This window comes from Fomitopsis serialis (assembly GCF_022376445.1).
Source record: "Fomitopsis serialis strain Sig1Antser10 chromosome Unknown B0H18scaffold_117, whole genome shotgun sequence".
NCBI classification, from domain to species: Eukaryota; Fungi; Basidiomycota; class Agaricomycetes; order Polyporales; family Fomitopsidaceae; genus Fomitopsis; species Fomitopsis serialis.
The window spans coordinates 19,432-44,247 of record NW_025955077.1 but is presented as its reverse complement, the minus strand read 5'-3'; the positions used below and the strand labels follow the sequence as shown (position 1 = coordinate 44,247).

The following is a 24,816-nucleotide window of genomic DNA, read 5'->3' as shown; positions in this document are numbered from 1 at the left end:
CGGGAAACATCAAGGCGCAGAAGTGTATTACAGCAGATGGTCATAATTAATGGGGCTGCGGATGTTGGTAACAGGACACAGCCCTCGTGCCGTTCGCAGGTACTGCTGACGCGTCGTCGTGGTTGACAATTGATTTCCCCGCATGATGCGCCAGACCAAGAAAAGCGGCTGCCGACACTGAACTTGTACGCACATAAGTCCACTCAGCGCAGACGCCTCAAGCACAAGCCCATCCGCAGACACCCAACTTTCAGCCTACCATCGGAAGTAAGTCCGCTCGCCCAGTAGCCTCCAGATGACCATCACCGTCGACCATGGAAAGATGTCCTTCTCAGGATACACATTACCAGTCAACCCGCCCGATGCGCCTCTGCGCCTCACCACCGAGCAGCTCTTCGCAGGGCTCAAGACGAAGGCCCGCGACCCCCTGTGCGTACCCCGAGCCACCGCATACACGCGCTCACAGTGTCCCCAGGGCGTTCGTGCCCATGATCACCAGCTGCGCAGTGCTGGAGGAGCACCCCGACGGCCTCCTGCGCGAGGTCGTCCTCAAGGGCAAGCCCGGCCCTGTCCACGAGCGCGTCGAGTACTTCCCGAGCGGCAACGTACGTCTCCGCGCCGTCTCCCCCCCTCCAAACCCACTATGTATGGCAACGGCAGTGGTCGACTGACGTGCACCGCAGGTCGTCTTCACGATGCTGGACCCGGCGACGGGCGACAAGCTCGGGGTTATCACGAACACGATCACGGAGACGCCTGAGGGCGAGCTGATGCTCACCTTCACCTTCACGTTTGGGCAGGGCGGGCCGTGGGGGAGTGGCCCGGCCTCGGATGAGCAGCGGAAAGAGAGGGACAAACTCGTGGTCGACACGATGCGCCGTACGTTGGAGGTCACCCGGCAGTACGTGCAGGAGAAGAAGATCTGAACAGAATATCAACGCACCTGCGAGATGGATATGTTGTTGCGCGGTCCTATCCCATCTGAACGATCAGCTTGTCGGTAAGCTGCGTAAAACCCTTATGATATTTGCGAGCAGCAGCTAGAGGGTCGCGATTGGAAGGGGTCAAAGCCTGTGGACATGTTATAGAAAGGCTACACAGTTCCTAGCATGATCTAACTCATCAGTGATGCACCGTCGGACACACCAAACTCACGCACATAAAACACTCAAGAGACCATGAACGTAGCAGACAGATTGCTCTCATCATCGATATCCATGCCGCCCGCGAGGACGGCTTTCCTCTCCGCGACCATCACCCTCGTCGCCGTCCTCCGCGCCTTCTTCGCCTCCTTCTTCAACACCCGCCTGCTCAGCGGGTTCGCGCTCGCCATCGACCGCCGGGCATGCTCCGCCACCGGTGCATCATACGACGGGACGTCATGCGACTTCCTCAGCCGCTTCGGCTGGCGATCGCCCGCCGCGTACGGCTGCGTGGCGGTCGAGACGGGCGACGGCGACGAGAGCGTTTCCGGGGGATTGCAGGCGCGAGGTCGTCCGACTCCATCTCCTTCCCGTCCTCGTCCATCTCGTCGACGACCTCCTCCTCCGGCTCGAGCTCCATCGCGTCCGGCCCCGGGTCGCCGCCGAATGCGCCCGCGTCCGCCGCGCCGAAGAGTCCGGCGAGCGCGAACGGCTGTGCGAAGGAGGTGACGATCTGCGCCTGTCCGACGCTCTCTGCACCCGGGGCGACGGTGCGTTCGCCGCCTTCCACGACTGTTGAGGGGATGAGCGAGGGGTGGACGTCGGGCGGGACCGAGTAGTAGGGGATCTTTTGGTGGTTCCAGTCGTTGAGGACTATGCGCGCGGCGGAGAGGATGTCGGGCGTCCCGCCTTTGAGCAGGCGGCCTGTTGTAAGTGCGAGCATGGTGAGGAATTGTAGTGTGGGGGCGATCTCGGGGAGGTTGTATATCTTCTTGAGCATTTCTGTGTCAGTCCGACTCAATATCTCCTCCACTGAGAGGGATATGCTGTTAGATTTCCACTCCACGATACAGAGATAGTATGTCTTACCGAGAGCGATCGGGTCGTCGATGTCTTCCACCTTGACGACGTTTCGGAGCAAGATGTTACTCCTCGACTTGCCCTTACCGTCGTCGAAATCATCCTCGTCGAACACGACACCGGGCGAGTCGATAACTTTCAGGCCTCGCTCAAGCTGGATGGTCTGCAGCTCCTTTGTGTGACCAGGCTGTGCAGCGACCGCGCAGACCTTCGCTCGCTTCAAAGTGTTGATCAAGCTACTCTTGCCGACATTCGGGTAGCCTACGACGCCGACGGTGACAGTCTGAGCGGAGCTAGGCTTGTACGCCTTGAGCAAGCGCACGAGAGCAGGGGCGGTGGGTGAGGAGAGCCGTGAACGCTGGTTATTTGACGCGGATTTGAAGGGAAGGGTGGGTGTTGAGTGGCGGAGGTAGCGCAGCCAAGCCTGCGCGTTGTCGCGCGGAACAAGATCTAAGGTGGTGTGTTACAACAAGCAGGGTATCAAGGAAGGAGGCGCCTCACCGATCTTGTTCAATACAAAGACCAACCGTTTGCCTTCGCTTTCTCGCCGACGCACTTCCTCCTCTACCAACCGACTCCTGCATCCCTCCGGGTCGCGCGCGTCGAGTACCATGACGATGATGTCAGCCTCGTCGATGACTTTGTGCAGTGCTCGAATATAATGCTTGCGAATTTGCTCCTTTGTCTTCGTCGCGCCACTCGTAGAGGAGGACGGGTCGCTGAACGCCTGGTCGTTCGATGGGGTGGCAGCTTCCGCCATAGCCGCGAGGGAAGAAAGAGTTGGCTCCGTCGCCATTTCTGCATCTCCGTCCGTTCTGCGGAGAGGAATGGGATGCTGCAGGATTGTGTCAATTAACGGGCTGGTGGATGAATGGACCTTGCTCACAGGGTGTGCCTTTTCCTTCTCTGCATTGCGAAGCCTTATACTTGGGAGACGAGGTATCCCGGGGTCCTTCTTCAGTTCTGTTCACAGATGTTGTCAGTGATGAAATGCGGAAAGGGTAATATTTTTACTGACTGCTTTTGAGCGGGATGTCGGGCTTGCGATTCTCTGAGCGACTTTGAGCGGTAACAACGGAATACTCAGAGATCACGAACTGTTTCTGCCCATCTTTGGCAATATAGTGCCACTTTTTTATGTCAATAGCACGATCAGAAAACCCTGAGGAGAGAAGGGAGGATGCAAGGAAGATGTGAGTTAAACAACAAATTGAGCTCAAGCGATCTTTGCTTACGGCACGAGGCGTATACATTCCTATTATGGAAATATCCTAGGCCTCATCGACATCGCCCGGGCCATCGGCCATCCCAACTTGATCCCAACAATCACTTGTACCTGTAGCTCCGGAGAGCTGACGCGCTGCTTTCTGCGACTCTCTCGTTTCGAACCGCTCAAGTTTGGACGTCGAAAAAACCTGCAACTGTCTAAGTGCAACATTGAATTCAGGTCGCCTGAACTTGAACTCTGCCAGTGTACGTTGCGATATCCCATCAACTTAGTCTCCCCAAGGAGAGGTAGAAAATCATTCAAACCTTCAAACCTTCATGCCTCAGGATATCCTTGTCTGACCATCAACTACGTGTACGTTGCTCGATCTGTGCTCGATCCTCGACAAGATCACCACACCTGACACGAGAGCAACAATCTGAAATACAGACGGACCACGCACTGGTCAAACTCGTCGCACTCTTTCGCGTACGAGTCCAAGTCGTTGTGCTGGACATGCAGCACATTCTCAGTGCTGTATCCAGCTCAATATCAGGCCTCCCCTTCGTCGGCGCTCCTAAGGATGTTATGACCTCCGCACAATGTCTAGCACAGCAGCTCATGAACTACGATCTCTGGTACAGAGTCACGACCTATCTCTCTGTGGAAGATGCACGCACTCTGTCGATGGTATGCCGCGAGTGTCACGCAGCCGCAATCAGACGATCCATGTCGTTTGTCAAGCCCACTAACAAGGATCAGCTACGTGCAATGTGTTCATCTATGACCATCGGAAAATACTACCGGGCATCTCTCCTGTCCGAACTGCGGATAGAACGCAAGGCGTTTGGGGCTCTGTCATTCTCTACGGTGTGGGTGCCGTATCATTTCGACAAATCCTCACCCATCCCGGGCGATCTCGCGGCCCTCCTCGGGCAGACGGTGAATCTGCGAGTGTTGTCGCTCCAATGCGTAGAAGACCTCATCGAGGCCAACGCCAGCGTTGGAGACGCACTCGTAGGCTTAGAACGGCTCGACACCCTGGAGCTCATGGACATTGGCGAGAAGACGTTCGCCGTCGCGATGCGCATACCCAGCCGACCGACGAAGCTCACCCTCTCCTACGAGACGCACGATTCTACTCGGAGCGACCTGCGCCATCTCAGCCAGCTCCCCCTTCTAGAACGTGCGCGCGTACTCGATCTGCGCCAGTTCCGACTCGCCGATGCCCCTGTGAATGCTAACCTCGACGGCGCCAGCCTCATCCACCCGTGGCCCGCCACCGAGGAACTGTGTCTCACGTTCTGCGCGTACCTCCCCTTCCGTCAGCTGTTCCCGAACCTCCGCACCCTCTCGATGTGGAGGATATGCGAGATGACCCACGCCGATATGTCCTTCGTGCAATGGCCGTCATCAGTGCCCTTGAAGCACGTTACCGGGGACCAACAGAACGTGATGTGCGTTTGGGGCACACCGGTGCGGTGGCTGGACTTGAAGACGTACTTCCCCGACAGCATCTCTCTGCTCCGCTCAATACGCGAGACTGTGCCTGTTGTGTTGTCTATGTTGTGTCCTCAAGATGACATGCACGATGCCGAGTTCTGGGAGAGCCTGGTCGCAGCGGTGACGACGCCGCAGGCGCGACTTCGGTATCTGATGCTGACCATCAAGTTCGACCAGTCAGAAGGTCTCCGCTGGCTGGTGAGTCTTCAGCACGAGCCGCTGACACTGACGATAGCTGATTTTTCTTACGTCGGCAGCAGAAGATGGTACCGCTCCTCTCAACGACACGTCTGCTCAGCATCAGGCTGATTGTCATCGACCTCGACTACACGCCCCCAGTAGACAACGGACGCGAAGACGTATGGCACGGCGACCCCGACCGCGTCCCCTCCCACTGGCAGACGTTCTTCCGCCAGGTGCATGGCAGCCTCGCACGCGCGATACCCTCGCTCCGCCTCATCTCGGTGCTGTTTGTCGGTCGGATGAACGTGACCCTCCAGGCACAGTACGACGATGACTATGATGGGGAGTTCTCGTGGTGGCGGGTGGTCGATGGCGACGGTGGCGAGCGCGAATGCGCTTCGGTGCAACCGGATGTCGGCGAGAAGATCCATCGGCACCTTCTGTCTGATGAGTTCGAGCGGAGGTTAGACTTCGATGGTATGTCTCATTGTCTGTTTGAACGGGACGGTGCATGGGGGAAGCTGACTATTGCTTAGATCAAATGCTCCTGGAGGGGAAAGATACCTCATAGTTCTCGCAGAGGAGATTCAGCCTACACAAGCTAACTGCTGTTGTGCTAACGACATGTACACTAGGTCCTAAGCAATGATACAATGCTCTACGATTGAGCCCCGAACGGACGTTGTATATCGACGCGTTTATGCAACAGCGTCCAGTTACAGTGATCGAACTTAGAACGACGCATCGTTTGTCTTCGGAACTGACATACGATCCTGCAGTTACCAATGAGATTTCGGGGCGTGCTATTGCATACGGGTGCACTCAAACTCTCCCAAACCTGCGTTAAACTTGACGCGCATTGCTCTCACGATCTCCAGTCCGTCTCCATTGATATCTCAGTGCAATGCGTCTCGCAGCCGTTACTCTTTCCGTCAACAACCCAGACGAGCCCGTCAGGCTGACCAAAGAGCAGCTTTTTCGAGGTCTGCTCGCGAAGGCCCGTGATCCAACGTATGTCAAAGGCCTTCTGTGGCAACTTACCGCGATCACAGATTCAGTCTAATTGACAACATCGCTTTGAATACTTACCTAGGCAATCCATCCACGTAATCGTAAGATGCGATATCCTGGATACGTTTCCGACAGGTCTGCGATGCGAAGTTGAGCTCGCAGACCGGCCAGGGGCAGTGCACGAGATGTTCGAGTTCTTTCCACCATCAAAGGTGCTGTAACAGTGCAGACAGACCACTGCGCTCACGAGTCTGACGGTTTGCCATTAGGTCGTCTCGACCATGACATCGCCCTCGACAGCAGAACGCCTTGCGCAGATCACCAACGTGATCAGTGCTACGCAGGAGGGCGAGATGCTCCTTATATTCACGTTCGCGTGGGGGGGAAATGGTGAGCTCGATGTTGGCGAGGAGGCTGGGCCCTTAGACTGGAACGGCAGAGTGAGGCTTTTGGATTTGAGAGCGTGCGTGGGACACTGGATGAGGTCCGCCGAATGGTAGAGGCGGGAGAGCTCTGACGCCATAAGACCCCTCGAATGTTGAATCATCGAGCCCTAGCCTCGTAGCGTGATGCTTTCAGACATATGTATCAGGTTGTAAGGCTGTGGCGAACGTCTCCTCGAAATCGAGAATCGTGGTAAACATTATCGTTACAAACGGTATCGACAATTCGTGAGCATGAGAACACCGCGGGAATGCTTTCCGTGTTACATGCAGTCCATATATACACTGGAGATACACACAAGTCCATAACTCAAACAGGTAGACGCGAGAGGTGAGATGCGCCACACTACAGGATGAGGTCAGTCGATGCCAACGAAGGCAGATGAAGACGGGACAAACTCACTATTATCACCGACCATACGGGTCCCTGATCAAGTACCATTCGTACTTGTCCCTATCAATGTACCACTTCGGCGGTGCAGTGATCCCCACGGCCTCTCCGAGCTTCCGAATATCCTCAGGCGAGGGGAGGTCTTTGCGGTGAAGATGGTAGTTCGTGTAAACTGATATGATCCGCAGCTCGTCTTCGTCGTGCTGCAGTGTGGAGTGCAGTGCCATGGTCGCTACCTGCAAACCGTCCTTCGATAGCTGAGTAGAGACATGTTTCAAGGCGGCTACCATCGACGCGGGTTCGTCGATGTTCATCCCGCGCGGGTTCGGGAAGAGCGGCGGCAACGGCCTGCATGTCCTCTCAACAACAACTGTGCCACTCCCATCTGACTCGTCACCTCCCTTGCTGGAAGAGTCATCATCGCCACTTCCGGTGTCCTCCGTGCCATCGTCAGTGGATGAGTCACTAGCGTCATCGTCGCTGCTCTCCCCATCCGACTCGTCAGCAAGCGGTCGTCTGCGCCTGCCCATCATCAGGATCAAGCCGTGTTCCTTTGCGTAGGCCAGAAGGGTCTCCCGAGGAGCGGACCATCCATAGTGCATGGTTGGCGGCCTGTAGATTGCAGAAGGGATGGGGATGAACATGCGAGGGAGTAGGGCAAACGGTTCGACATGGCACGCGTCCCGTAGTTCCTGAAACATCGTCAGCATGATACTGCGAGCTGAGACTGCGAAATCGCATACCTCTCTTGTCGCGCTTTCCGCCTGAGGCTTGAAGGGAGGAGGGAGGTTGAGTCGCGGTCCCTTCGGAGGAGCGATTGTCGAACGAGCGGCCGGGACGACCGGAAGTGGGATTGCAGTCATCTTCGCCGATGCAGACATGGTTTTGGCAAAGGATAAAGAGGAACCGTCGTCGGTGGCTGTCGAGTCGGTGGTCCCCGACTCCGACCGGAGGGAGAGAGGAGGGCTTTGTCGACCATAAGTCGTTCGCAGCCGGCGATGCCGCTCCCTCCGTGGGAAACACGTGACTCATAATTTCCATAAGCGGTATCGCAGCAATCACCGGGCGAGAGTCGGAATCTTTCGTCCCGAAAGATTGGAAAAAGAGTTCGAATCTTTTTACCCATATTTGGTATGAATGATTAGTAATATGATTGCAAACATTATGTTCGATCATTGTGTGCACAATATTGGAGACAGATTCCTAAAAAGATTGTAGACATTGTTTTGAATCATTCTGTGTGCAGTATTGAAGACAGATTGGTGTAAAGATTGGAAATGAGTTTTGGTCATAACATCTCTGATCTTTCAATGTAGAAGCTTGCAGAAAGTTCTCAGATGCAGAATGAATATTTTGGGCCAAATTGATTGTGAACAGACATCAAAAGGATTGCAGAGTGATAAGTTACAAACTTGTTTCTCCATAATCACATCATGTAATATTGACAAATGATTGTGACAGGCTTCACAATCCTCCATGTCTAATGTATTCCAAAGGTCTTTCAAAGGAAGTTTTGAGTTCTGTGAATACTGTCTTTTAGGTATGAAAGATTGGAAAGTATGATTGCAATCCTATCACAGCACATGTGTGCAGAAAGATGGTGATAGGATTAGAATGCAATTTTGAAGCTTGTGTCTCTGATTGAAGTGTAACATTGTTCATGATCTCTCCACAAACTCTTCTCCTGAAATATTGGGAACATTGTACTCAAGATTTGGGCATGAAGTATTGGAAATAGATAGCAGTGGCACACCTAGCTGCAGTGTACCCTCTCAATTCCAACAGCTCACATGAAGAGATACATGAAGTATTGTGACCATGGGGGTGACAAATCATGTTTGTGATCTTTCAGGGAACAAAGATAGTGAATGAAAGTGTGCCACTCCTAAAAGATTGCAAACATGTGTGTGCCACTCGTGAAAGATTGCAAACAAATGGGTGCCACTCAGAGCAGATTGTAAAGAAATCAGTACTGATGCCATCTGGGACCAGCCTCTGCATATGTAAACATGGTCAATCACACTGGACTATGACTTGGATAGGCAGACAAGTCAATACAGTGACAGGCTGACTAATATATGTAGTACATGTATATGTATAAAGCACATACACTGGATAGTACAGCCTGAACATTGGGACAATTAGTGGTGTTGCAGGTGATTGTACAGTGTAATTGTACAAGGACATGTAACATGCTTGTACAACTGCCATGCATATGTATTGCTACTGTACAACTACCTGTGCAACTGTACAAGGAGTTGTACAACTACTTGTACATCTACTTGTACATAACAACTTGTACAACTACTTGTACATCTACTTGTACAGGGACTTGTACAACTACCTGTGCAACTGTACAAAGACTTGTACAGCTACTTGTACATCTACTTGTACATAACAACTTGTACAACTACTTGTACATCTACTTGTACAGGGACTTGTACAACTACCTGTGCAACTGTACAAAGACTTGTACAGCTACTTGTACAAGGGCTGGTACAAGGGCTTGTACAACTACTTGTACAAGTAGTTGTACAACTACTTGTACAGTGACTTGTACAAGGGCTTGTACAAAGGCTTGTACAAAGACTTGTACAAGGGCTTGTACATGGGATTTGTACAAGGACTTGTACAAGGGCTTGTACAAAGGCTTGTACAAAGACTTGTACAAGGGCTTGCACAAAGGCTTGTACAACTACTTGTACAACTACTTGTACAGGGACTTGTACAGGGACTTGTACATCTACTACGTGCAGTCACAGAGCAGTGCGAGCAGAACTCTGAGGCCGGGCAACGTACAGCACGACGCACACAGTGATCGTGAGCATGTAGGGCCAATTCGCTACGTGCACAGACAGCCGACGGATGGACAGCATGCGCGCGCAAGTGAGCAAGCAAGTGGGTGACAAGGCGGGTACAGGGCATGACAACGCCCAGCACGACACGGACACGGACAGTGACCATATGCATACAGGGTGAATACCCTGTGTGCAAACATGGCCGTCAGCAGGTGAACATGGCCATAGGCCTTCTTTAAAGGTTTGTGAATGTGCATGGCACATCGATGACAATTCTTCTGACCATCTTCACGATAAGGCTATAGAGCTCGACTAGTACGACCCAGGCTCCCGACTCGGGCTTTCTCGATCACATCACCAAATATTGTGATGGCACCGGTACCACCAGACGGCTGTTGCGCGAACGCAAGGTCCTGCGCTTTGTCCCATTTGGCTCACCACTCGATAAGGATCCGACCGAGGCGGGCGACTTAAGCTTACTGGGTACTAGCACCGGCGATGTGGCTACACCGTTTGAGCCATCAATTGAGGCCGCAGTACAATCGATATTGACCCGTTAGGCGGAGCTGTCATTGACTGCCATCCCGACACGAGGCATTCGTGCCGTCCCACTAGCCCGAGTGCGCAAGCCTGAGCACAATAACCGAGCGCAGTTGGAGGAAGAGGGACAGAACGAATGACGGGTAGGAGTGGTGAACGAAGAGACAGGAAAGCAGAGGCGTGAAACCCAAGGTCGGTCGTTTTTAGCATTCCTACTGACAGCTTCTGTTTTCAGTCACCATGCTCGAGCAAATGCATTGACAAGCAACAACTTGCAGTGCCTATTTGTCCGCCAGTCCCGCCAGTCCGTGCCCGCCCTCGCCCTCTTTGCTTGCACGCCCGCCCGCGCGCTCTCCCCGTCTCCTTTGCTCAGCTTACGCGCCCGCCTGCTTTGTTCGCCCACCTGTTGAATGGCCCGCCCGCCCTGCCTCACATTGCAGCCCATTCCCATCCTTCTCCCTGGCTCGCCCTCGCCCTTTCGCTGTCGCCCTCTTGCTTGCCCGCTTATCCTCTCGCGCCTACCTGCTTGCACTCTCGCGCCTACCTGCTTGCACTCTGGTGCCTGCCCGCTTACCCTCTTATGCCCACGTGCCCGCCCTCTCGCACCCGCATCACCAGTCTGTCCTGTATGCCCATCCTCTCGTTAGCTTGCCCTCCCGTTCTCGTTGCTCTTCTCTCGCCCATTCACCCCTACCCTGTCCGCGTGTTCTTGTACGCCCGTGATCGCCCTGTTGCTAGCTCGACCACCCGCCCGCCAACACGTTCTTTCCTGCCTGCATTTGTCCTCTTACCCGACCACCGCCCACCCGGGCCTGCCCTTCCGTCTTCGGCTTCATGCCTGCTCGCCCTCGACTTCTTGGGTCCCCAGCAGTTCTGAGGGTAGAGCCGTTGAGGTCGACTGTACCTCCGACACCGATGAGGGAGGAACTCAGCCCGCTTACGCCTCGGGAAGCCTGCAAGGTTGCAACGCCGCAGGAGGTTGTGTCAAAGCCAACAATCCCGAAGGAGGCATCGAAGGCGGCAACACCGAGGGACGCTACCGACGTCCAAGGAGGCCTCCCGGAGCCCCCCGAGGTGTCGAAGGTGCTGACTCGGTCAACATGAAAGGCATCTGCATAAAAGGTGTTAGCTCTGCGTGCCTGCGGTGGACATTTGCGCTGTGCAGCCTGTGCTGCACGTCGCCGTATCCTGTACATGCCGTCCATCCGTCCTCGCCTATCTCCCAGCTGCTTGCCCTCCCTCGCCATCCGCTCGCTTCCGTCCTCGTTTGCTGTGTACTCGTCCTCGTCTGTCTCCCAGCTGCTTGCATGTCTCTCCCAGCCGCTCGCCTCCCCCGCCACCCGCTCGCTCCCGTCTGCGCCCGCCATCTACTCGTCCTCGCCTGTCTCCTAGCCGCTTGCTGCCCTTCACCGCCGTCTGCTCGCTCGCGCACGCCCCTCACTGTCCGCTCGTTCTCGCCTGTCTTCTAGCTGCTTGCCTGTCTCTCTAGCTGCTCGCCCTCCCTCGCCACCCGCTTGCCCTCCCTTGCCGTCCACTCGCCCTCCCTCGCCGTGTGCTCGCCCTCCTCCGCCATCCGCTTGCCCGTCCGTGCCCTGCGGTTTGCTCGTCCTCGCCTGTCTCCCAGCCGCTTGGCTGTCTCTCCCAGCTGCTCGCCCTCCCCCGTCACCCGCTCGCTCCCGTCCGCTCGCAGTCATCGCTGCTCGTCGGTATGGCTCTGCGTGTCGGCTGTGTTTGTACGTGGGGCTTTTGCCCTCTGCGCTCGTGGGTGGTGTGTGTTCTGTTGTGCGCTCCTGTATGTCTACTGCCTACTCGCCCTCCCTCAGGCTTGTCCTTCGGCCATTCACGCATGGTCCGTTCCTCGGCCATGTTTGCACACAGGGTATTCACCCTGTATGCATATGGTCACTGTCCGTGTCCGTGTCGTGCTGGGCGTTGTCATGCCCTGTACCCGCCTTGTCACCCACTTGCTTGCTCACTTGCGCGCGCATGCTGTCCATCCGTCGGCTGTCTGTGCACGTAGCGAATTGGCCCTACGTGCTCACGATCACTGTGTGCGTCGTGCTGTACGTTGCCCGGCCTCAGAGTTCTGCTCGCACTGCTCTGTGACTGCACGTAGTAGATGTACAAGTCCCTGTACAAGTCCCTGTACAAGTAGTTGTACAAGTAGTTGTACAAGCCTTTGTGCAAGCCCTTGTACAAGTCTTTGTACAAGCCTTTGTACAAGCCCTTGTACAAGTCCTTGTACAAATCCCATGTACAAGCCCTTGTACAAGTCTTTGTACAAGCCTTTGTACAAGCCCTTGTACAAGTCACTGTACAAGTAGTTGTACAACTACTTGTACAAGTAGTTGTACAAGCCCTTGTACCAGCCCTTGTACAAGTAGCTGTACAAGTCTTTGTACAGTTGCACAGGTAGTTGTACAAGTCCCTGTACAAGTAGATGTACAAGTAGTTGTACAAGTTGTTATGTACAAGTAGATGTACAAGTAGCTGTACAAGTCTTTGTACAGTTGCACAGGTAGTTGTACAAGTCCCTGTACAAGTAGATGTACAAGTAGTTGTACAAGTTGTTATGTACAAGTAGATGTACAAGTAGTTGTACAACTCCTTGTACAGTTGCACAGGTAGTTGTACAGTAGCAATACATATGCATGGCAGTTGTACAAGCATGTTACATGTCCTTGTACAATTACACTGTACAATCACCTGCAACACCACTAATTGTCCCAATGTTCAGGCTGTACTATCCAGTGTATGTGCTTTATACATATACATGTACTACATATATTAGTCAGCCTGTCACTGTATTGACTTGTCTGCCTATCCAAGTCATAGTCCAGTGTGATTGACCATGTTTACATATGCAGAGGCTGGTCCCAGATGGCATCAGTACTGATTTCTTTACAATCTGCTCTGAGTGGCACCCATTTGTTTGCAATCTTTCACGAGTGGCACACACATGTTTGCAATCTTTTAGGAGTGGCACACTTTCATTCACTATCTTTGTTCCCTGAAAGATCACAAACATGATTTGTCACCCCCATGGTCACAATACTTCATGTATCTCTTCATGTGAGCTGTTGGAATTGAGAGGGTACACTGCAGCTAGGTGTGCCACTGCTATCTATTTCCAATACTTCATGCCCAAATCTTGAGTACAATGTTCCCAATATTTCAGGAGAAGAGTTTGTGGAGAGATCATGAACAATGTTACACTTCAATCAGAGACACAAGCTTCAAAATTGCATTCTAATCCTATCACCATCTTTCTGCACACATGTGCTGTGATAGGATTGCAATCATACTTTCCAATCTTTCATACCTAAAAGACAGTATTCACAGAACTCAAAACTTCCTTTGAAAGACCTTTGGAATACATTAGACATGGAGGATTGTGAAGCCTGTCACAATCATTTGTCAATATTACATGATGTGATTATGGAGAAACAAGTTTGTAACTTATCACTCTGCAATCCTTTTGATGTCTGTTCACAATCAATTTGGCCCAAAATATTCATTCTGCATCTGAGAACTTTCTGCAAGCTTCTACATTGAAAGATCAGAGATGTTATGACCAAAACTCATTTCCAATCTTTACACCAATCTGTCTTCAATACTGCACACAGAATGATTCAAAACAATGTCTACAATCTTTTTAGGAATCTGTCTCCAATATTGTGCACACAATGATCGAACATAATGTTTGCAATCATATTACTAATCATTCATACCAAATATGGGTAAAAAGATTCGAACTCTTTTTCCAATCTTTCGGGACGAAAGATTCCGACTCTCGCCCGGTGAATGCTCGAGTGTCTTACGAGGCAGCTCGAGGCGGTTGGATCCTTCCGTGCTTCTGGCTGCATCTGGACGCCTGGATCTTTGACCATCGAATAAGTCCTCCCAAAGGTAGGAGGGCCTCTATTAAGTTGAGAGCCCTCGCATGTACTGTAGTATGTATCACGGTAAGTAAGTTCGCCGTGTGGCTCAGACTCGTGGAAGCCCGAGACGCCCGGGCGGCGAAGCCGCCGCGGGCGTGAGGGCTTCCAATTGAGTCTCCATACCATTCCGATGGTACTTACAATTATTTAAATACACACATAATATACTATGGTGCCGCTGTGGCAGGCTGAGTATAATAGCTGTGTACCATGCAGGAGTCGGGGATCGGCGCTTGCGCCGCTACGATCTATTTATGTGGGGCAAGTTGAACCATTGCGATCGGACATTGCCGACAACGGTCACGGGAACCACGGGCCGCCAGCCCGTGGACAAATCAGGCCGTCAAGCCACAGTCAATTCATGGTGGCATCATAGCCCGATACGTACACGATCGATCAACCGTCGCGGAAGTTTGCGCTGGTCCTGCGGTCTGGTCACGGTCGGATTCTCCGGATTCGGTATGAACAATGGCCCTAGCATTTGTTCCATTGCGGAGACAGCCGAGACAGAACCTGACTCTGCTATGGCTCGTTGCCTTGACCGCTGGTCGCGTCCGAATTGAGAAAAGTGTTGTCACCTGTGTGCTCGTGCTCATGGCTAGTTCTTTTGTTCTCCTGTTTTAGAAGAAGGCATTGCCTGGGTGTGTCCGTTGATGCCAGATCAGCAGCTGATCTCTGTTCAGATAACTTCATGGGATTCTTGGTCATTGCCGCGCCGCTAAGTGCCTGTATATAAGGCCAGGTGGGCATAACCCGGAGCCGCAACACAGCTTGGCGGCAGCCCTTGCCATCTCTCGCCTCGAAGCTCACGCGCTCACGTACCAGCTTGGGGTGCATTGCCATACGCCTCCCACTATTCCACCATGCAGCTGCGCAAGCCGAAGACGACGAGCTCCCAGCCACCGAAGACAACGGGCTCTCAGCCTAAGGTCGGCCGGAAGGCCACGGTTCAAATGCGGACGCGGTTCGGCCTCTGGGCCATGCCCGAGGTCAGACGCCCGAACACACCGTTCACTGAACTGTCAGTGCGTATAAATATATGTGTTCTGCTTGACCCGCAACACCGAGGTATGGAAGAAAATCACCAAAATCATGTTTAATATTCTGGCTTGCGATTTGGCCGGCTTCTGAGTATTCATTCTAGACGGGCAGAGCCCTATCGGACGCTTTCTAGCAGGCCGGCGCTTATGTAGTACACACTCTAGGCAGGCTGTCGATGACTGCGTCGAACTTTGGGAACACAGTCGCAATGAGGAATTGGAATCAGGTCTCTCCAAAAGCTAACATTAATAGTATCATTAGATTAGTAAGTACTGCGTGTTCTCCGAGTCAGTGTACTAGTAGTACTGGTGGAATTATCTACTATCACTCCGAACCCGAATCGTCGCGTTCCGAGTCACGGTCTTTGCGGCTACTGTTATCTCCCGACAAGCTCATCTCCATGCAGATGCGATTACATTCGTGTTGCTTCACGAAAGCATCGATCCCCTCCTGACCATGGTCTCCAACACCTGAATTTCTGTTGAGCTCGGTGCATCAGTCCGAGAAAAGATAGGAGGTGTGTTCATTGACATACCCGTCCTGAGTATGTGTCATCATGTCAAAAACGACATCAACCACCGCATTATCAATAGCAGCAACTGTGCCTATGAGTTGCCAAATATCAATGAAGAAATTGATCAAGCTCATCAGCAACTAAACAGATAACTCGATGACAAACAGAGCGTACTCTGTAGATCGGCAGCGACAAGCTGAGAGTTTGAGTAGCGGTAGACAAAATGGGCAAATGCAGACATTGTCTGCGCCTTCTGGCCAGCACCAGCAGGGTGTGACATTGTGCCACTCCAGCGGTGGACGGATGTTGCTCGTCGAGGCTCAATTAGCCAGTAAGCTCCAGCTTTCTCGGGCTCGCTGTCGCTGTCAATAGCCAACTGTGTGACATCGGAGGCTGTCGAAAAGCAACCATCGTCACTGACGATCTCTTTGGCGAGGTATGTATGGACAACACGGAAAGCTAATATAAGGCAATGGATGCGGCGGACTCGCAGTTAGTGAGCAATCATAGACAGATGAACATTGAAGACGAACACATGTCAGCCTCAATATCCCTCTCACGTACAAGCTTGTAGAAGCTCTCGAGGAACCACTGGCCTTGGAAGGCGCGACACACCTCCTGATAGAGGTTCTGATAGTTCTGAGATGGGGTTACACCGGCAAGGGTACCACCACCAATGTTGTAGAACCGTTTTGCGACGTAGGTAGTGCCCTCCATGAAAAGCTGTAGACATATAAATACATTAGTACCATGAATTTGTACAGCCTGAGCATAAGTAGCATGCATACCCAGTACACGTGCTTCGTCTGACCTGAGCTTAGTTCCTTGACATCAATCTTCGCCATGACAGTCATTAGTACGGCAGGCCAGGTGATATCGACAGAACCAGTAGTGACGTCTGTATGGACGTCTGCGAGAACAAGACTGATTGTCTCGGCCTTGTTAATATCCGCTGAAGCGGAGCTAGGCACTCGCACAAATGATGACGTTGGGAACGTGTTAGAGATATCTAGACCGAGAATGCTCAGTCAGTAGAAGAAGATTTCTGCGTCACTGTGAATTGTACTAGAAAATCAGGACTTACTCCGAGGTTGTTTTGCAAGCGGAAGAGAAGTCCGAACAACAGCATCAGCTTTGCGTCTTGTGCTCTTTCGGATGGACGTGATTGTCTCAGTGTCTCCAATGCGATCTTGGTACTGATTTGAAAGTAAAAGAAATAATACTCGTATCAGCGAGAGCACATCATTGGAATCAATGGTACTTACAGCGTCCATCTCGATCAGTAGCTCAAGTGTAAGACTGCGCGAAGCCTTTGCGAGACCAGGTACCTTAAGAGCCTTCCCCGCATAGATGTCCTTGTTAGGGCCTGTTGTATGCATACGGTAGAAGTCGGACAGCGTGAGAACTTCACTTCCTTCGATAGGGAGCTTGTTCCCTTCGAAGCGAAGGAAAACCTCATCACTGACTCGGAGGAATGTTCAATAAGCCTTGACAACAAACATAAAAAATAAAGACCTACCGTCGCAGTGCCCTAGGGTACTTCCCGACCCAGGTTTTATTCCAGACATCAAGGACTCGAGCAATGACATCTGACAAATCAACGTAAGCAATTCAGCACAATTGGAGTTGACTGGCCCTTTCTTACCTTCAATCAAAAGATCATCATCGTAGGCAGCAATCTGTGTGCCAAGGCGGGAATCAAGCTTCTTTGCCCGTCGTGCATGAAACGTGAGCCAAACTGGACGACTTGATGAGGACTGCATAGGAGGACCACCTGAATGCGTGGGTATACGTCCTAGACAAGCAGAGTTGAGAGATTCTGTAGTTAATGGGATCGCAGATGCTGTTGCCGCCTGAGAAATATGTGCATTTGCAGAGTCACGAAGTCCAGCCTGAGCCTGTGTACGTGCTGGTGTCTGCATGCGGGCCTGGAACGCACTGCTACGATGTGTTTGAGCGGCCTCGACACTTTCGTGAATGAGACCTTTATCCTAGTGGCAGTTATACGAGTTGTATATGAAATTATTAGTAGACAGTCAGTGGTTGCGACTTGCGATGCCATGCACACGTACCCGCTTGCATTGACCACAGAGCTCATTCTGAAGTCTTGCTGCAGTGACGCCGCACTCGCTGCATTGAGGCCAGTCCTGGGTGCACATATAGTACATTAGATGACACTGTTGGTTACAGTATAAAAGTCGGACTGAGGACGTACACTCTTTCTTGTGAACTCGTCAGAATTTGGATCAACCTCGCTGAGAAGTATGCACTTCTGACATGGGCCAGGCTCAGTCTTCCTTGGGAAGAAGTTACGGCACGAGAGGACCTGAGAATCATTCAGACTTAAGCAGATATTTGGATCATCGACTTCAGCCATGTGTGACGCCGAGTCAGAGCGAGATATTCCAAAGTGTGCAACGTCACCGCCGTGGACGAAACAGACTCTGTGAAATATAGCAAGTTCATATATACTCGCTCGACTGCCGCTCCCGGTCGCTTCATCATAGCCTAAGAATAACTCACTTTGAAATAAACACGTAGCAGCTTCAGAAGCAACAGGGTGACGGCGCCATCATAGCTGTAGTCCGTTCCAAGTCAGGGTTTGTGTGAAATGCAGCGTCCAGTTTGCGTCTGAGTCATGCTTCTTGTGAAAATATGGGGTCCTTGGCTTGGCTCTGCATCGCTCCATCCGAGCCCGCCTCGCTGTACGTCTCATTTATGTTTCAGTGACTCTTTTCCAGTGTCCCGCCTCGGGTGCCACTGAATTCCCACGCCTGCCTGCTGTCTCAAGTGGCCTGTAGGATAGAACATACGTTCAAAACATATATACTATCGCCTAGAAAACACATCTAATGTCTCAAAACACTCCCCTATCGGTTCTATGGCTTACAATGGGCTCCCCCATCCCTTTTCTGACCCAGCCACGCAGAGTTCGGCCAAAGTGGCTGACTTTCCCACGCCCTGTCCCAGGGCCTTCTGCATATTGTGAGCTCAACATACATTCAAACTACATAAGCTATTGGGGATGCACTGTGTCTGCATGCCCATGATGCGTTCCAAACAATTCCATGCCTTACAGTGGGCTCCCTCATCTATTTTCCTCCCTGCACAGACGGGCATAGGCCGAATTTGGCAGGTGTGGCTGAACTTCCCATGCATCGTACATCTGCACTCGTGCGGATTGATATTTGTGCGGCAGTCTCGACTCTCCAGCGTATTCTGCAGAATTTGCCTGACCGTGGTTCGTAACCAATTACCTCGGTGCTTTGTATTTTCCCTCTGATCCGTCTTGCCAAGACCAGTGTTCACTTCCGTCCTTCGTTGTTTGCGATCACTGATCATGATTCACCTCCTCATCCACTTGGGGCTTAGTCTCACCCCTCGGCCTCTCGACTCGTTGGCCCTCAACCCGCCGCCATGGCCAGAAATCCTTTGCTCAAAGACAAACCTACGGCAGGCAACAATCGCGCAGGCAAGAATGGGCAAGACAACGGAAACTGTAAGTCTCAAGGCTTAGATTCGAAGTTGAATATACTTGGTTTTGATTGTGACGTGCTGTAGGGCCGGAAGCGCATATTTTGAAGGATGCACTTTATCGCTACTCGAAAGAACGCCTCCCACTTTCCAGGCGTATCAAGCGATTGCACCACGAGTTCAGTCTCGATATTGGGTACGTTTCTGTTCCACATACTGATTTTGAAACATTTCCATTGACGGAAAGCCATAGCCTGACTCTTCTGAAGAACCTCAACAAACACTTTCAAATCCCTTCGTCGCGAAAGGCTCAGAAAGGCATGATCGCGACACAGACCATCCTGAACGAGATGGCCAAGGATCCATCAGGACGACGTGGTATCGGTGCAATGCAAACGAGCCTTGCTATTGCCGGTACACCCCTCCCTCGGTCAGTAAGATAGTAAGTAGCCCTTGGTGAGCTCCAGAGTTCATATTTTGTTTGTTTTGCAGAAGTGTCATACGGGACGTTGTGCGGACGAATGATCCTGATGGTGTTGAGGCACGCTATCCTGGACGAAAACCTCAAGCAATTGTGCGAGGCAAGCTTGTTGCTATTGGGCCCATGTACGAAGTCCATTGCGACGGACATGACAAACTTGGTGCCTTTGCGCTACAGATGGGCGGCGTTGGGCTACCCATATATGGCTATAAGGATAAGTGTTCTAGTCTATGTCCCCAGCTTGTCACCATTCCGAACAATCGCAAGACGGAGATCGTAGGACACACATACTGTGATTTGGTCAGCGAACTTGGGTGTATGTCTTTAATTCCAACTTGTCACGTCCTGAGTTACTGATGAGCCATTACTCGTTCTGTCACTGCACTCTCTATAGGTATTCCATTGCAACTCACGTTCGATAAAGGCTCGGAGACGGGTGAGCTCTATGCTATGCAGACGGCATTTCGGTGCGAACTTGCTCACCTCTCTGGCATGTCATCATGAAGCTGATCACGTCTTGACTTGGATGCTTATCTCTACAGCGAAGTATATGCACCAAACATCGACCCAGTGGCGTATCCACCGTGTCACGCGATGAAGAGTGTTCATAACATCCCAATTGAAAGTTTCTGGCACGTATTCCGGGAGCACACTGGCCGCAATCTGCATATGGCCATTGTACAGGGTAAGCACGACGGTATCTTCCACTGTAACGACGAGTTGCACGAGTGAGTTCTTGAGCTACTCACATGGTACTCAGCGTAGCGAGTCGGAAGCGACTTCTCGACTGACAATGATTGGCAGGCACATCTTCTATTGGATCTGGCCTCGCATCGTCCAACAGGAGCTCAATAGCTTCCGCGATTATTGGAACATGCACAAGATTCGCTTTCAGCGCAACAAGCTTATGCCTTCGGGTACGACACCCACAGACCTCTGGATTTCTCCCGAGGATTTTGGCCACGAACGCATCAGTATCCCTGTCCCCCGCGATGCTGTGGAAACCATGCGTAGGAAGCGTCTGCCATCATCTCGGGATGCAGCATATTCCTGGGTCGATCAGGACTTCGCAAAACGCGCCGAGCAGGCATACGATCTACTTGGTTGTCCGCTCCTCGCGAAGGAAACAGGATGGGATGTCTTTGGTAGAATAGAACCATTGCTGAGGCAGAAGTCATCAGGAAAATCTGGATTCCCTAAACTTGACTATCTTAGTTCTAATTAGTCTCATCATCCTAATGACACTCTCATTGAGCATGATTAGTACTAATCAGGATAACATGCATAATCTAGTTCATACTATGAAGATCTTATTCATGTTAGTTGTAAATGTTGATAATAGTTCATAATCCTCAGCACATTGAGACATACATATGACTACTGTACAGCTATGCCTGTCAAAATGTTGAACAGCATGGAAAGTAGAGCATTCTTCAAAACAATACTAGTGATCCATTCACAAGATGCAACTGGCCCCAGTCATAGATATCACAAATGGAATGAAGAGACTATGATATCAACAGCTCATACATGAGCTCTATTTAGTATACAGATATGAGACAGAGGCAAACATCGAGAGAGGGGCTGGCAGAAGCAATATATCTGCATGTGGCTAATTGTCCTTCAAACAGAGTGTTCAGTCGGCAAGCAGGCAAACGAGCAAACAAATGAATGGGTACGTGAACGAATGGGCGGGACGGCGGGACAGCGAGCGAATGGGTCGGCGGGCAGACAAACGAGGGAGCATCAGGCCAGCGCGAGCAGGGAAATGCGATGCGAGTGCGAGAGTAATTGACCCACTGAACATACCCTTGGCACGGCGGGTACGGCCTGCACGGTGAACATACGTCTCGGCGCTCGGGAGCTGGATGACGCGTGAGGGTAGTCGACGCCGCGCGCAGATGCGTCCAAGGTGACGAGGACCGTGCGCTTGCTTGCGACCGGAACGATGCACCGGTCTTGTCATATCGCACCGCACTCAACTTGCTCAGACGGTCCTCCTCCACCTTCCGCTTCGCCGCTGCGCGCTTCTCCTCTTCCTCCTCCTTCTGCTCGCGCTTCGCCTCCTCACTATTCTGCGTCACAATCTCTTCGCGCACCTTCTTCGGCTTGTTCTTCGTCTCGGGTCTGAGCTGCGCGCCGAGGCCTCCGCGTATCCCGGTCGCCTTGTCCTCGCCCGCGATCGTGTCGACGAGCTGCCAGTGGAAGGCGGCTTGGATCAGGGGTAGTGTAGCAGCAGTAGTCAGACGATGGGGGTGACGTCCGCGACTCGGACATGGCCGTGAGCGAGGGCGGGAGGGACGACTGGTCGGTCGTCTTGGTGAAGGAGAGGTCCCAGCCGCGCGCGCGGATGCCCTCCAGCTCGTCCTTCGCGACGATGGCGAAGATCGACAGTCGAGCGTTGAAGTCAATGTCAGAAACGTGGGCGCGGACGTCGTCAAGGCGGGCGTGCATGTCGGTAAACTCGAGGTCCGGAAGGCGAGCGCACATCTAGCATGTCGGGGATGCACGCCTGAATCTCGTCGGACTCAGGTACGTCCGGTATGTGGAGACGTGGTGGCGTAGCGAGGCGGGTCAGATGTTCAGAGAGGGGCGCAAGGATTGGCAGATAGTGGTCGTCCGGGGAGCACGGCGAGCACCTCGGTCAGCGGCCTCTGGCATTGAGTGACGAAGTGGCTATACCACGCGATGTGCTGACAGGGCGCGTGCGTGTACGGTCTTCGGATCGAAGCAGAAGTGGGCGAGTAAGCGAAGGGCTGGATGAGCGGGCGGACGGACGAACGAGCAGGCGTGTGGGTGGCCAGACCAGATGGACGAACAGGCCGGCGGACAAGCGAGTGAGAACGCGAACAAGTGGGCATGCAAGTAATTGAGAGGGCAGGCGAGCAAGTAGGGGTCGAGCCGGTGGGAGAGTGGGCGAGCGAGCGGCACAGCGAGCTATCTGCCAATGAGCCAGCACGGGCATGCACTGAAACCACACGCAGCGAAAGGAAGGTACATCGAACGGGGGCGCACCTTTGGTTTCGAGCCTTTGCGCTCGCTGTAATTTCCCGAGTTGCCCTTCAAGCTTCATGTTCCACCCACCCTCTATCTCCCCCTTCCGCGTTCGTTTCTGTATGACCAGGAGATGGCGCGGGAGCTTTGACGCGTGGGGGTCGGCCATGGTAGTTGGTAGTAGCAGTCGTGGTGAGCCGCGAGTTGAAGACGACGGTCCAGTGAGTGGGCAGATACAGTAACCACGCGGATGGCGCGGAGACGGGCGGACGAGCGAGTGTAAGCGAATGGGCAAGACAGTGTGCGAGTAAGCAGATGAGTCGACGCGTGCGGCGAGTGGTGGGCGGGCGAGATGTCATTTGGACTCTGGCGGTCGTCGAGTCGTTGTCGAGAACCGGGCTCGGGCGCTAAAGACTTGGCTCACGTCTCGCAGTAGTGCCACGTCGCCAGCATCCGCCCCACCCTCCTCGCGACTACCTTCCCGCACCCACCCCTCCTGTGCATGCCCATCCTCTCGCGCCCTCTCGCTGTCTCGTTTCCACCTGCTCTCACCTGCCCGCTCGCTTGCCCGCTCGCTTGCCCGCTTCTCCCGCCGCCCGCTTACCCGTCCTCGCTGCCTGCTCACCAGCCTTCGCTGCCTGCTCACCAGCCTTCGCCGCCTGCTCACCAGCCCTCGCCGCCTACTCGTGGCACTTCATCGACCGTCTCGCCCGTCTCGCCCACTGGGACCTCCCTGTCTGGCGCTCTCGCCGTTTCTCCGCTGCTCACCGTTCTCGGTCGCTAACTTGCTTGTAGGCTGTCGACCTGCTCGCTCGCCCGCTCGTCCCCTGCTCTTGCTCACCCGCCTGCTCACTCCCTTCCCAGCTTTCCTGTCAGCTAGCTCGCTCACCGGCTCGGTGGCCCGCTCTCACCCTCTCCCTTGCTCACCCATCTGCTCGCGCACAATCTGTCTCACTCTCTGATAAGGTAGTTTACTTGAGTAGGTGTGTCGACGAACCGTTGTGCCTACTTGCCCAGCAGTCCGCGCAGTGTCCGTCCTGCTCTCTCGTGCCCCCCCTTTCGTGCCCGCTCGCCGTCTCACGCCCGCCCGCTCTCACGCGTCTCGTCCGCCGTCTGCCTACCAACACCCTCGGTAGCTGCCCACTGTCACCTCTTCGCTGGCTTGTCCACCCTCCCGATCTTGCTTGCGTGCTCATTCTTGTCCTCTCGCCCCTCTTGCCAGCTCACGTACTTCCCTACTCGCTTGCCCGCCCTTGTCTGTCCGCGCTTGTGTCCCACTAGCTCGTTCGTCCACCCGCTCTTTCCCGTCCGCCTGTCTTGCCCGCCCGCACCCTCACCCTCCTGCCAGCTCACTTGTGCGCGTGTTCGCTCTCGCCTCTCCCACCCGCTCGCCCTGTCTCCTCTGTACGCCCTCGCGGTTGCCTACGAGGTTGATAGCGACAACTTTGCATCTGATGGCAACGGTTCCGAGCTCATTGGCCTTCTCAAGACCTTCAACTTGGACACCATGTATACTACGTACGATGCGCAGGCTCTCGGCGTGCAAATGCCGCTGCGCGACCACCGGTATCTCTTTCCCGGCGATGTTAAGGTACGTATGTTAGAGTTGCCCTGTATTGATATTGACCTACCCACCCAGCACGTTTCCGCAATGGTACACGCCTTCAAGCGTGCACTACCACGAGCACATTGATAGCTCCAATCGGAGCGGGGACTGTAGTCGACGAATGGGTGGCGGTGAGTACAGATGCAGACAGATGAATGAGCTGACTGCCCGCACAGGGTGCGGCGGCGTGCAGTACAACATGTACGACGACCGCGGGCACGCAGGGCTAATGCCCTGCGTGTTAGACACGGCCGATGGGCGGTCGACGAGTAGGCGGGCGAGTCGTCGGATGGCGGATGAGCAGGTGGAGCGGGCAATCCGACAAGTGGGCCAGCGGGTGTGCGAGTGAACATGCAGATGAGTAGGCAAGCGAGCGGGCAGGTACAGGGCTGACGGACAAGCAAGCAGATGGGAGAACTCGCGGACGGGCAGGCACACGGGCGCGGCAACCGTGAGCGTGCTGGGTAAATGCCTAGTGCGCAGACTGGGCTACCAAATGCACGCGCTGGCGGGGCGGGCACACAGGCCAGCAGTTAAACGAGTGGGGTGTACGTGCAGGTGAGCAAGCGGGCGTATGTACAGGTAAGCGGGCAGGCAGGTGACCTGTCCTAGGCTGAGGGTACAGTAGATTACTACGTACACTGTTGTTGCTCAGTAGATATGCATCTGGAATACAGCCTTTGAAT

General features: G+C 53.3%; 10 protein-coding genes across 10 annotated transcripts; 5 read left to right on the top strand and 5 right to left on the bottom strand.

The window, feature by feature from the left end:
• Positions 1-112: 112 nt before the first annotated feature.
• B0H18DRAFT_65223 (uncharacterized protein) lies at positions 113-1,159 on the top strand. Its single transcript, XM_048038967.1, has 5 exons — positions 113-185; positions 240-267; positions 323-429; positions 476-605; positions 684-1,159. Exons 3-5 carry the CDS (start codon positions 323-325, stop codon positions 924-926), a joined length of 480 nt encoding a protein of 159 aa, XP_047887722.1. The 5' UTR covers positions 113-185; positions 240-267; the 3' UTR covers positions 927-1,159.
• On the bottom strand, positions 1,024-3,216 carry B0H18DRAFT_1038270 (P-loop containing nucleoside triphosphate hydrolase protein). The gene is made up of 7 exons (XM_048030435.1): positions 3,022-3,216; positions 2,890-2,966; positions 2,505-2,838; positions 2,013-2,453; positions 1,448-1,955; positions 1,160-1,391; positions 1,024-1,114 (listed from the first exon to the last, which is right to left on the bottom strand). The coding sequence occupies exons 3-6, from the start codon at positions 2,797-2,799 to the stop codon at positions 1,169-1,171; spliced, it is 1,467 nt and encodes a 488-aa protein (XP_047887721.1). The 5' UTR covers positions 2,800-2,838; positions 2,890-2,966; positions 3,022-3,216; the 3' UTR covers positions 1,024-1,114; positions 1,160-1,168.
• Positions 3,217-3,312: 96 nt separating this feature from the next.
• Positions 3,313-5,603, top strand: B0H18DRAFT_65160 (uncharacterized protein). The gene is made up of 3 exons (XM_048038963.1): positions 3,313-4,911; positions 4,971-5,373; positions 5,433-5,603. Exons 1-3 carry the CDS (start codon positions 3,727-3,729, stop codon positions 5,465-5,467), a joined length of 1,623 nt encoding a protein of 540 aa, XP_047887720.1. The 5' UTR covers positions 3,313-3,726; the 3' UTR covers positions 5,468-5,603.
• Positions 5,604-5,622: 19 nt separating this feature from the next.
• On the top strand, positions 5,623-6,501 carry B0H18DRAFT_1038266 (uncharacterized protein). The gene is made up of 3 exons (XM_048030434.1): positions 5,623-5,907; positions 5,990-6,119; positions 6,177-6,501. The coding sequence occupies exons 1-3, from the start codon at positions 5,801-5,803 to the stop codon at positions 6,405-6,407; spliced, it is 468 nt and encodes a 155-aa protein (XP_047887719.1). The 5' UTR covers positions 5,623-5,800; the 3' UTR covers positions 6,408-6,501.
• A 212-nt stretch (positions 6,502-6,713) lies between these two features.
• Positions 6,714-7,705, bottom strand: B0H18DRAFT_65162 (uncharacterized protein). The gene has a single exon (XM_048038964.1). The coding sequence runs from the start codon at positions 7,620-7,622 to the stop codon at positions 6,759-6,761; it is 864 nt and encodes a 287-aa protein (XP_047887718.1). The 5' UTR covers positions 7,623-7,705; the 3' UTR covers positions 6,714-6,758.
• Positions 7,706-10,994: 3,289 nt separating this feature from the next.
• B0H18DRAFT_1124198 (uncharacterized protein) lies at positions 10,995-11,471 on the top strand (the record flags this gene model as incomplete). The annotated part of the gene is made up of 2 exons (XM_048034815.1): positions 10,995-11,162; positions 11,400-11,471. The coding sequence occupies 2 exons, from the start codon at positions 10,995-10,997 to the stop codon at positions 11,469-11,471; spliced, it is 240 nt and encodes a 79-aa protein (XP_047887717.1).
• Positions 11,472-15,385: 3,914 nt separating this feature from the next.
• B0H18DRAFT_884788 (kinase-like domain-containing protein) lies at positions 15,386-16,292 on the bottom strand (the record flags this gene model as incomplete). Its single annotated transcript, XM_048041043.1, has 4 exons — positions 15,386-15,539; positions 15,597-15,666; positions 15,750-15,968; positions 16,088-16,292. 4 exons carry the CDS (start codon positions 16,290-16,292, stop codon positions 15,386-15,388), a joined length of 648 nt encoding a protein of 215 aa, XP_047887716.1.
• A 2,700-nt stretch (positions 16,293-18,992) lies between these two features.
• B0H18DRAFT_1124196 (uncharacterized protein) lies at positions 18,993-20,769 on the top strand (the record flags this gene model as incomplete). Its single annotated transcript, XM_048034814.1, has 8 exons — positions 18,993-19,074; positions 19,137-19,245; positions 19,303-19,479; positions 19,542-19,846; positions 19,925-19,997; positions 20,073-20,258; positions 20,335-20,675; positions 20,756-20,769. The coding sequence occupies 8 exons, from the start codon at positions 18,993-18,995 to the stop codon at positions 20,767-20,769; spliced, it is 1,287 nt and encodes a 428-aa protein (XP_047887715.1).
• A 238-nt stretch (positions 20,770-21,007) lies between these two features.
• Positions 21,008-21,984, bottom strand: B0H18DRAFT_1215072 (uncharacterized protein; the record flags this gene model as incomplete). Its single annotated transcript, XM_048036613.1, has 3 exons — positions 21,008-21,151; positions 21,378-21,798; positions 21,836-21,984. The coding sequence occupies 3 exons, from the start codon at positions 21,982-21,984 to the stop codon at positions 21,143-21,145; spliced, it is 579 nt and encodes a 192-aa protein (XP_047887714.1). The 3' UTR covers positions 21,008-21,142.
• Positions 21,985-22,520: 536 nt separating this feature from the next.
• On the bottom strand, positions 22,521-22,914 carry B0H18DRAFT_1038260 (uncharacterized protein). Its single transcript, XM_048030433.1, has one exon. The coding sequence runs from the start codon at positions 22,881-22,883 to the stop codon at positions 22,593-22,595; it is 291 nt and encodes a 96-aa protein (XP_047887713.1). The 5' UTR covers positions 22,884-22,914; the 3' UTR covers positions 22,521-22,592.
• Positions 22,915-24,816: the final 1,902 nt, after the last annotated feature.